This window comes from Neltuma alba, unplaced genomic scaffold, assembly GCF_004799145.2.
Source record: "Neltuma alba isolate B1F8T4 unplaced genomic scaffold, ASM479914v2 tig00013391_pilon, whole genome shotgun sequence".
In the NCBI taxonomy this organism is placed as follows: domain Eukaryota; kingdom Viridiplantae; phylum Streptophyta; class Magnoliopsida; order Fabales; family Fabaceae; genus Neltuma; species Neltuma alba.
Genome location: NW_021637651.1, coordinates 48,647 through 59,639, shown reverse-complemented (window position 1 = coordinate 59,639; position 10,993 = coordinate 48,647). Strand labels below are relative to the sequence as shown.

General features: G+C 37.3%; 2 protein-coding genes across 2 annotated transcripts; one reads left to right on the top strand and one right to left on the bottom strand.

Annotated features, from left to right (window-relative positions):
* Window positions 1–1,863: 1,863 nt before the first annotated feature.
* On the bottom strand, window positions 1,864–5,501 carry LOC114736952 (CASP-like protein 5B3). Its single transcript, XM_028924833.1, has 3 exons — window positions 4,944–5,501; window positions 2,637–2,769; window positions 1,864–2,383 (listed from the first exon to the last, which is right to left on the bottom strand). Exons 1-3 carry the CDS (start codon window positions 5,072–5,074, stop codon window positions 2,189–2,191), a joined length of 459 nt encoding a protein of 152 aa, XP_028780666.1. The 5' UTR covers window positions 5,075–5,501; the 3' UTR covers window positions 1,864–2,188.
* Window positions 5,502–6,288: 787 nt separating this feature from the next.
* Window positions 6,289–10,082, top strand: LOC114736950 (cellulose synthase-like protein G2). Its single transcript, XM_028924830.1, has 8 exons — window positions 6,289–7,468; window positions 7,549–7,641; window positions 7,830–7,949; window positions 8,046–8,258; window positions 8,358–8,457; window positions 8,529–8,701; window positions 8,807–9,154; window positions 9,447–10,082. The coding sequence occupies exons 1-8, from the start codon at window positions 6,857–6,859 to the stop codon at window positions 9,996–9,998; spliced, it is 2,211 nt and encodes a 736-aa protein (XP_028780663.1). The 5' UTR covers window positions 6,289–6,856; the 3' UTR covers window positions 9,999–10,082.
* The last annotated feature ends 911 nt before the right edge of the window (window positions 10,083–10,993 follow it).

Here is a 10,993-nt window from a genome sequence, read left to right as displayed (position 1 = left end):
TTTTAAAATGTCCTTATTGATTAAATGTCTTGGTTAAAACTATATTATTAGAAAGACTTTCTTTGAAAAAAAATACATAAATATGATAGACAAAATGAATTGAGATTTTATATGTAGGATCAAAATAAAAGTCAAATGGGGTCTTATATTAAAAACCGGAGGTAGTCTTATTTAAAAATAAATGTCATGAAATAAAAATTATGATGTTTAAATAAAACATAAACTAAAATTGTATCTATATATACATATATTTGTTTGCCACATAAATGAAAAAATTGTTTTTTAATTATTAAAACATTAATAACAAATATTTTAATCTATTTTCGTACTAGGGATATTATTGCCCAGCCACAGTACCAATGTCACAAAAGGTTTATTGCCGTCCATGGAATATCAAACATTAATATCCTATTCCAAAAATATCAACTTATATTTATCATTCCTATGTTTTTATAAAAATATCACGCCACCTAATCAGCATAGAGTAATGTGAAGAAATAACATTGAAGGTCTTTGAGTGGCCTCAAGGCTGGAGGTGTGGGGCCAAAAAAAAGGGTGAAAGTGATCGTTTCTTCAATCTAGCTTAGGTTACTGGGGAGTTGGTAATCTGTGTCCCAAGCCAATTAAACCACGAACATTGGATGGCTTGTGCCGAGAACTTTGGATTTAGAAGCCAAACTTCTCCTAAGCTGAGAATCATCCAATATCCAGATCCAACTTACTTCTATTCATTTGTAAGACGTCGTCTAAACTCTGACCAATCAAAATAGGACAACTCATTCTACATTCATCTTAGTTGGCTGATGAGTCATGGGGAGGGATTAATTTTTGACCCCCCAAAAAAAAATCATCAATAATTCCCATTTCCTTTTCTCCATCGTGTCCTCCTCATTCCTCTTCGACTAGTAAGCCGGCGAAGCTCTTTTCTTCGGCCTGGCCTTTCGCCACTTCCTCTGACCCAAACGCCTCTGTCCTCCTCATTTCTCTTTGACCATGAAGCAGTTACAAGATCTAATTTCAAATCTGAAAAGCGCACACCGCAAAACCCCAATTCAAACGACAAAGGTCTGGGAGACGTGGGAGACGAGGTTTGAACGGTGACGGTTATAGATGAGACGAGGCTCAGATTTAGAGGTTTTGTGTGCTGCAGCAAAGCTTGAGGGAGGAGAAGAAGCAGAACGGGACGATCATGGAGGAGACGAGGTTCAGATGCGGTGGTGTTGTGTGCTGCAATGAAGCTTGATGGAGGAGAAGCAGTAAAATGGTGACAGTCATGGAGGAAGGGGGCTGCGATTGAGGTTAGGGACGATGGAGGGAAGAAGAATTTTTTGTCAAGGTGAGGATATTTTTCTCTTCTCCAAAGCACATTATATAATGAATATGATCAGACATGCAGACACAACGAAAATGCTTTTTAAACCCTTGGTCGAGGACCTTGTATGGGAGGGCTGGGCAGGGCTATCTTGACGCTTAAAATACAGATTTTAACATAATTTAATAATTAAAAATTAATTATATTACTGGCCTTTAAGTTAAAATGTTTAAAAATTTGGATATGGGTTAAGACTTAAGAGTAAGACCCAAGTAATTTCCCAAGTGAGGCGTAACGCGCCTGCAGATCTGTAATGAGCTTCAGCAATCATCATTGAAAATTCTCAGATTTCTTGACGCTTAATACAGATTTTAAAATTTTCAATCGTCTTCAAATCTTGGCCCTTCCAGATATTTCAATCATTTGGCTCTTATTAACCGATCTTCCCCAGTTATCCGTCCATGGGTGAGCCAAAGCAGGAAAATGGGGCAAAGAGCTCAGCCCTCTCCAGTATCTGAAACTGATTCTTCAGAGTTAGTAAGAAACAAAAAAGAATACAAAACAAATATATGTAAACCCCGATTTTCAGTCATTAAGGTTTGACCTTCCCACAATAAGCTTTACACATGGCCATGATACTATCCACAGAATAACCTTTTTGCAAGCCAAAAAAAAAAAAAAACTATATTCTTTTTCATTTTCCTTTACAACCTGCAGCAGCAGACCCAATCCCCTATAGAAATGAATGAAAGAAAAAGTTGAAATTTCAGTAGAAAGTGCTATTCTATCTCTCCTATTAACAGTTCGAAAAGAAAGGATTCCAATGAGATGGACTATTGTTGGGTGAGCGAATTCTGGTTTATCATATAGAGCTTGCTACCTTGCAGCCAATAGCCAGAGCATAATTAGAGATGAGATGAAAATAGTAATCCAGCTCAAGAAAGCCAGAGCGACTGAAATCTGATACTTCTGACATTCTTGTCCGAACTTGCAGCTTCCCGCATCATTGAAGTACAGGACTGCGACGCCAGCTGAGGCAGAAGCTGCCGCTAGAGATAATGTTGCTGTTACCTGGGGACATGATTGATTAGATGTGGGAAACAATGCCTTAACGAAAAGCTCTTTACTAGAGATTGTACACCTGATCTACAAAATGTGACGCCACTTGTTGAAAACAAAATTACATATCAGATGAAAGTCTCATCAACGAATACATCTGACATGATGTTCTATTTATAATTGTCCTGATTCTTGACCTTCATAAACTTTGTGATTCTTATGGTATCTAAGCAAATAAGACGGTGAAGGTTTGGCAGAGGCTAACCCAATCTCCAACAACGAAGAGGCTAACCAAGACAGAATTGTGAAGGACCTTCTTTCTCACTAAAGCATATGCATCCAGCAAGGCAATCACAAAACTCCAAATGACTTGCAAACCCATCGAAGCTATCAAGTAACTGCAATTCCAATAGAATTCTCAGCATCAAGTTCCTATACATCAAACATTTAAGCATTGCTATCAAGACACAAGAAGTATTTTTAATCTTTATGAGTAAACAAGTTCTAAGGTGTGAATATTCATACTGTCAAGGAAAAGCCAAAGTTTACTGATGGTACTGGAGTGTATCATACTATAATTAAGTTTTACCAAAGTCCTCCATCTATACCCAAGTCGATTTTCCATCTCCACAAGAAGCCTGGTTTCACGCTACACAAAATGCATTCTATCCAGAGTTTTACGATCAGTTTAACATGTTGAAAAGTCAAAGCTCATTCAGCTATTTCAATTTCAGTCTCAGTTACGCGTTCCGCACCAACTAAACTTGCACAGTTTAAGAGAGCTTAGCATATAATGGCTATTTGATTAATTAAATATGTATATATCATGCATAGTAAAATGCAGTTGTGGTCCGTGTAAGTAATATTCAAATGTTTAGGCATGTCAGAAATAGAGAGAGAAACAGAGAGAATAACAGCTGAAATATCATGGGAACATGTCCATCATCTAACCACAAAGATACAAGAAGCCCGATGTGCCAAAAATTACCACTTGATCATCTCAGGCCTAAATTTTCAGGGCATTCTTCTAATTCTTAGTAACGCATACATTCATCTTTAGGGGAAATCAAAATATCCATGTGAAGAATTTTGCTTCAAAATCAATCAGAAATAAGACGCTGAAGCGGAATCATTTAGGTTTTTGTTGAAAAAAATGTGAAAAGACAATGAATGACAACCAGATTTTACCAATGTGGCAGGGTTGGTTGTATTAAGTTATTGTACTGAACTGACTAATGCAGTCCAGGCAGCATTCTATTGAACATCAGTGAAATTTTCCCAGTGTGACTGAGTAAAAGTAGTTTCAAGGCAATAGTCAAGAGTTAGATGTTGCTTTCTTTTTTTAAAAAAAAAAAAAAGTTAGATATTGTTATATTTTACAAACATATATAATGGTAAATATTACTCCATCCCTTTCTTTTTATAAGCAACTTTGGATTGTATCACGTAAATCAAAAAATTAGTTAAAAACAATAAATATGTAAAAATTAGAAGTTCTTTTTCCAAAATATTTTTATTTATGAAGGAGGGAGAGAGTATAAGAAAATTATTACAAGAAAGAGGACTATAAAAGAGAGAAAATATAGATGGAAAGAGATGATGGTTTGGAAAATAAGATAAGAAATATATTAAGTATTAAAATAAGTAATTAATGAGGATAAAATAGAAAATTTGTTATAAAAATTTAAGACACCCTGCAAATATTGTTTGTATTTGAAGATAAGAAGGAGATAATAGCTGTTGCTTATTAAAAAGAGACGGAGGTAGCACATTCAATTGTCAAATACATGGAAAAGCAACTAGGGCGGGCATTAAGGAAGTAGTGACATACAGGATTTCCCTCTCTAATTTTCCAAAAAATTTGAGAATGAAAAATGCTCCCTACTCCCCAGAATACAATGGATTAATATTAGATTCTGCTTCGATGACATCTGAAACAAGCAAGAGAAACAAAAAAAATCCCCAACTTATTAGAATGGCCACATAATACATGTCGATAAGACAATCCATATCCTTCCCTTGATCTCCAGCTCCCAGCAGGACATGCATTACGCAGCGAGATTTTAATTTTGCAACCCAAAACGTAAGAGACGGATGTCTATGCGTTTAATTTTTCTTATATGTAGTGACTGCATTCAATAAGGTAACCCAGTAGCGAATCTGAAACTAGGTACATTCGATCTAGTCAAGTCAAAATTATGATGCATTTCAATTGTAACCAAAATTGTGTCCCATTCTATTCCTCCGATCCTAAATGTAATCCATTTTTGTAGTATTATTTAACGGAGTCATTAATGTCTACCCTTAGATAACAACAAAAAAGCCCACATGTACTCAATTTGGATGCAAGGTGCTGAACTTAAGAAGGTGAATTTGGTTGATATTCATAAATCACAAAACGGCGTTTTAACTTCAAGCCAAATGAATCGAATCAATTACTCACACAGGGATAACATTTGACAATAGTGTTCTGAAAGCGCAAGAATCGCCCCGCAAAGACACTCCAGATTTCAAATTCCAAAGAAATAAGCGCAGTAGAAAAAGAATTCTTCTTTAGGATGAGTTGTATTACCAAAAAGCCGTGAAATTGTAGAAACTGGATGTGGTGCCCATAGCAGCAATTGATCCAACAGCGAAAATGCACTGTGACAACCTCAGGGCCAGCGCAGTGAGAGTACCAGGTGTCCCAGGAAAATCCTTCATTTTTTTTGTTCCTCAATATAAAAGAATCTTCAGATTCTGACTGGTAAATACACAGTCATCTTTCTATTTTAGCAAAGTGCAGGGAACAAAATCACCCAAGAAGGGGGGAAAGGGCAAAGAAAGACAAGACCCCGATTATCCACTTTCCTTTGGGAGACTAAACACAGAGAGAAAGTAACAAAGGAATCGACATCAAGAAAGGAAGGGCGCTACAAATTGAAATTCAAATCCGGGATGAGGCAGAGCCTAAACCGAAGATGAAGAAAATGAAGGAAGATGATGAGATAAACATAATCGGGTCGTGATAAAAAAACAGTCAACAAGAGGGATCGGCGCGCAGAATAGCAAGAAGTAACTAGCAAGAATCAGAGAAGGACCAAACAGCCCCACGTTGCGTGCTTTTGGGGCATCTTCTTCTTCTGACGCGATGACAGCGAAGGCTGAGCGCACGCGTCTAGAATGAGCGTGGGTGTGAAATCCACGGCCTCTGACTCAGAAATTAGCGGGGGCTACTTTGCCTAAATGCCACGTGTTTAGCACTCATCAGTCATCACCGGCTGAAGGTCAATTCGTCGGCACATGAAATTTAATCCGCCGGCCTTCGGATTCGCGTATAAACGGCGCACATCTGAAATTTATTACCTACGCTACCGCTGATAACTGAAATGGGTCTCTCCGCGCCGCTATATAAATAATTAAATATATTATTTTTATTTTTGATATAAAAATTAGTTAAATATGTTATTTATAATAAATATATGTTATCTTTCCTAAAATATATTTACTAATCAAATGTATTGACTAAAACTATTATTATTACAAAAACTATTTTAAAAATAAATAAATATGATAAATAAAATAGATTTGAGTCTTATATTTATAATCAAAATAAAAATAAAATAAACTCTTATATTAAAAGAGAGGAGGTTGTAGTTTTTTTTTCAAAACACCTGCTACGTTACCTACACACACTCGGAAGTCGTTTTGGGGGTGGGGGTGGGGGGGGTGGGATTGGCCTGCCTTTATAAGTTATTTTGGATGAAAAGATAAACTTCTAAAAAAAATTTCAATTTTCTATGAAAAAAATGAAGAAGAAGATATTAATTTTTATTTATTTATTTATTTTTCTGGCGAAAAATATTGGCGGAAGGTTGAAGCCCATGGAAGACAAAGCCGGGAAAAGAGGCTACAGTTACGCTATTTGGTAGGGTTGGCAAAACTCGGCTCAAGATCAACTCCTCTACTGATGTGAGTTACTTGTTAGTGAGGATCTGCTATATTTGCTATTTATTTGCTTTCAAAAACGCAAAAGCAGATTGATGATGAGATTTAGCCTTGCTGCTGTTGTTTTGTGCTGACCTTTGATGAATGCAGTTTTCATTCAAACCGTAAGATGAGGAACGATCTCCTGCCAAACGTATCTGTGAACGGGGCTTCAATTCCAAAATAAACTTTGCTCTTCGTATTGGTTATTGGCCGAACAAATGGATATGGGAAACTTCACCCAGCAGACTAGTTTATTATATTCTATCAAGATTGAGAATTGACTTTTTTCACTTTTGATGACCAGTAATTAAAGTGAGGCAAAAATAAGACGGCTACCACCTGTTCTTTGCAAACGATGTCTTGGCTTCAGTTCTCAATATGCCACGAATTCAATGTTGAATCATTCAGTTCTTAGAACGTTGAGGAGACGTTTCAAACCCCACGACAAAGTAGCGATGCCAAGAAAAAAGGCTAAGCTTGAACAAACAGAGTACAGCCAGCGGAGATAGTTCAAAAATGGAAGAGAATCGGGGAACACTTGATCTTAATATCTGCCGTGTCCGCAAGCTACGACTCATCATCAATCGTCTACACACGCTCCTCCATTCCACTGCTTTACTTTTCTTGTTCTGCTACAGAGTATGCTTCTTCTTCCAAGACCTAGAAACCAAAACAAGCCCCTTGTTGTCCTGGATTCTTGTTTTCGCATCAGAAATCCTTCTATCCTTCATTTGGATTCTCGGCCAAGCTTATCGATGGCGTCCCGTTTCGAGAACTGTGTTTCCAGAAAGATTACCAGAAGACGACAAGCTTCCTGCTATTGATGTGTTCATATGTACTGCAGATCCAGTGAAGGAACCCACTGTGGGTGTTATGAACACTGTACTGTCAGCCATGGCTTTGGATTACCCCCCTCAGAAGCTTCATGTGTATCTCTCGGATGATGGCGGTTCCAATCTGACTTTGCATGGTATGAAGGAGGCTTGGAAGTTTTCGAGGTGGTGGCTTCCCTTCTGCAGAAAGTACAGAGTAAAGTGTAGATGTCCCAAGGCTTTCTTCTCTGCTTTCGAGACAGACGATGATTTTGCTGGGAATAGTTTGTTTATGACAGAGAAGCAAAAGATCAAGGTTTCTCATGAAGCTGTGTTTAATTGAATTATGGGCTATACATTGTTGCTTCTTGGTTACAAGAGTCCAACTTCTTGCAGGAAAAATACGAGGCTTTTGAGGAGGAGATAAAGAGAGCCAGAGAAGGCAGAGCCCCGAGCAATGATGAGCAGGATCACCCATCTATCATTGAGGTGTGAGCTCATTCTGTCCAAATGCTGTTTCTTTATTTCTCACTGAAGCCTTGAAAAAAGAAAGTTCACAAATTCCAAAACACATATTCAACTTAACTAACTTTCTTAATATTCTCAAATTAATTACACTAAGGAGCTGAGACTCTTTCGTATATAATGGTAATCAAAAAAAGAATAATGGTTGGCAGGTGATCCAAGACAATACAAGTGAAGTGGAACAAGTGGAATTACCTCTTCTTGTCTACGTTTCCAGGGAAAAAAGGCCTTCTCATCCCCACCATTTTAAGGCTGGAGCACTGAATGTCCTTGTACGCCTATCTCTCTCTCTCTCTCTCTCTCTAATTTTTGTCCATATGCTTTCGATTATAATGTACATAGCTCTTTATGCATGGATATTTTTGCAGCATCGTGTGTCGGGTGTGATGAGCAATTCCCCATACATCCTCGTACTAGATTGTGACATGTTTTCCAATGACCCTACTTCAGCTCGACAGGCTATGTGTTTCCACCTTGATCCTAAGATATCACCATCCCTCGCTTTTGTTCAGTTTCCTCAGAAATTTCACAATGCCAGCAAGAACGACCTCTACGACAGTCAATTGCGATCCGTATTTACAGTTAAGGCTGCAAAAAAAAAACAGACTTTTCATCTACCTGACATCTATATCATCAGGCTTCATTAACTTACTTGAGTTTTTATGGGCAACTTTAATTAGGTTAAATGGCAAGGTATGGACGGGCTTCAGGGTCCTGTGTTATCCGGTACAGGCTTCTATATTAAGAGGGCCTCGTTATGTAGAAAATTCACTGACCAAGGTATTTGAGCATGATGTTATGCCACTTATTGTTTCAAAAACAAGTTTACAGTGATTATTCAAATATGTTAGGCACTGACCTGATGGAACTTCGACAATATTTTGGCTCATCCAATGAGTTCATCAAATCCCTCAACCAAAACTACATCTCTGCTATTACGGAGCCCGGTGGGCATGCATTGCTGCAAGAGACTCGGCTATTGGCTTCTTGTGACTATGAAATCGGAACTAAATGGGGTCAAGAGGTAAGTAGATTGTGCATAAATATGTCAAATATAAGTATCCAACTCTAACGCATAGCATATTACATCGAATGGGATGCCTACAAACAACGAATTATATTTCTGCAGGTCGGTTTCTTGTATGATTCTGTGGTCGAAGATTATCTCACTGGGTTCATCTTGCATTGCAATGGCTGGACTTCAGTATTTTGTGAACCATCTAGGCCACAGTTCCTGGGAACAGTTACCACGAATTTGAATGATGTACTGATTCAAGGATCCAGGTGGAGTTCTGGACTGTTTGAAAATGGTATAAGCAAGTACTGCCCCCTTATACGTGGGCCTTTCAGGATGTCTCTTCTTCAGAGCATGTGCTTTGCAGAACTCACATATTTCCCTTTATATTGCTTGCCTCTTTGGTGTTTCGCTACCATCCCTCAACTCGCTTTAATAGATGGAACTCCCCTGTACCCTAAGGTAACACTAGCAACCACTATATATATATATATATAGAGAGAGAGAGAGAGAGAGAGTTGTAAACCTATAATTTGAACCCTGAATGAATGCCTGAAGGATTAACATGCACTAAGTTTGTTATTCTCAAGATTTAACTTGTGCATTTGCTGACTGAAGTTGAAAACGCTTACTAATTCAGACACCAAATAGTTTAGTCTTATAAAGTTCCTTTGCTCCTATTTTCCCCATAACTGCTTCAAATATTTAAACTCATTTTCTTTTTCTTTCTTTGGTTCTTTTGAGTGTTTGATAGGTCTCAGACCCATATTTCCTGGTCGTGTTGTTCATTTTTGTGTCAGCACTTTCTAAGCATTTACTGGAAGTCCTTATAAGTGGAGGAACACTTTATCAGTGGATTAATGAAGAGAGGATGTGGATGATAAAATCAGTCACATGCCATCTATATGGATGTTTGGATGCTGTGATGAAGAAATTTGGCATAAGAGAAGCTAATTTCTTGCCCACCAATAAAGTGGAGGATGATGAGCAAACGGGGCTATATCAAATGGACAAGTTTGATTTCAGGGCATCAAATATATTCCTTGTACCAGTGCTTGCCCTCCTTACCCTCAACATAGCTTGCTTCACAGTGGGTACTTATAGGGCTGTTTTTGTGGGTGATTGGGATAGTATGTTCATTCATCTGATCCTTTCAGCTTATATTATTGTTCTAAATTATCCTGTTATTGAAGGTTTGGTCATTAGGAGAGATAAGGGGCGTATTCCATTTTCAGTAGCTGTAATATTTGCCGTCCTGGCCACTCTTGCGGGTTTGGTATTTTATGCGCTGTCCAGGAATGTGTGAAGTGACATAAGCGAAAACACATCGCAGAGATTCTGTTTTCAATTTAGATAAATATTTTGCTTCAATCTAAAGGGTTGAATCATATATAAATGTGTGTATATTTATATATATATATATATATATATATATTTCTTCCCTCTTTTTTTGGTAATCTTGCTTTCTTGTGATCCTTTTATCACCAAATGAATATATACATGCATAAATATATATATATATATATATATATTCTTTGGTTTTAGTTTGGCAGGTCTTGCACATCCCACGAGCCATATGTTCTTTTTATTGTCACAACTTACAACCCAACCTCTTAACAATTTGCCAAAAACTACATGTTGATGGTAACAATTAGGGTCGGCGGAAGAAAAGTAACAACTTGGAAATAACTTCGGGTCCACTATCAACTCTCATTGGGTGACGCATAGGCATAGGATGTTATGATTTAAAATGACTTTAAGGTAGAACTGGGCTCTAAAAGGAGTTTTTGCAAATGGGCTCATATGGTGCCCCGCAGTGCAAAATTAGGAGAAGGTATTGGGCCGAAGGTCATCTTTTGGCCCAAGTACCGCGGAAGCACCAAAAATTCACAATGAGTTAGTTCTGACCCGTTTATCATTTACGTTATTCATAGAGACTGAGGAATGCAATTTTTCGAAAGCGAAGTCCAAGATCTAGTTACATATGAAGGGGGAAAAAACTTCGTACCAAAAAACATGTTTCTAAGAACTCATAATTTTGTATCTTCTTTTAAAAGATAATAAAAATTCTAAAATTATCGAATATAATTACATAAACACAATAGGTATTGCAATATATATATATTTTTATCTTCTCTTACCTGATTTATGAGATTTCAGAAAATTGTTTGTGCGCAAAACGTAAGTAAATTAGGCAATTAAATCAATGTAATAATATGTAATAAAGCATAGATTCGCAATGTATAAACACAGTGAACGTTGGTTTAAAAAACTGTTTCGCTCATTGATAAAACTGTACGT

Coding starts and splice junctions, on each gene's coding strand:
- LOC114736952 (XM_028924833.1), bottom strand. CDS start 5,074: ATGAAGGATTTTCCTGGGACACCTGGTACTCTCACTGCGCTGGCCCTG. Junction 2,770..4,943: donor TACAATTTCACGGCTTTTTG/GTAATACAACTC, acceptor TTGGAATTGCAG/TTACTTGATAGCTTCGATGG. Junction 2,384..2,636: donor TCTTCGTTGTTGGAGATTGG/GTTAGCCTCTGC, acceptor TCATGTCCCCAG/GTAACAGCAACATTATCTCT.
- LOC114736950 (XM_028924830.1), top strand. CDS start 6,857: ATGGAAGAGAATCGGGGAACACTTGATCTTAATATCTGCCGTGTCCGC. Junction 7,469..7,548: donor CAGAGAAGCAAAAGATCAAG/GTTTCTCATGAA, acceptor AACTTCTTGCAG/GAAAAATACGAGGCTTTTGA. Junction 9,155..9,446: donor GAACTCCCCTGTACCCTAAG/GTAACACTAGCA, acceptor AGTGTTTGATAG/GTCTCAGACCCATATTTCCT.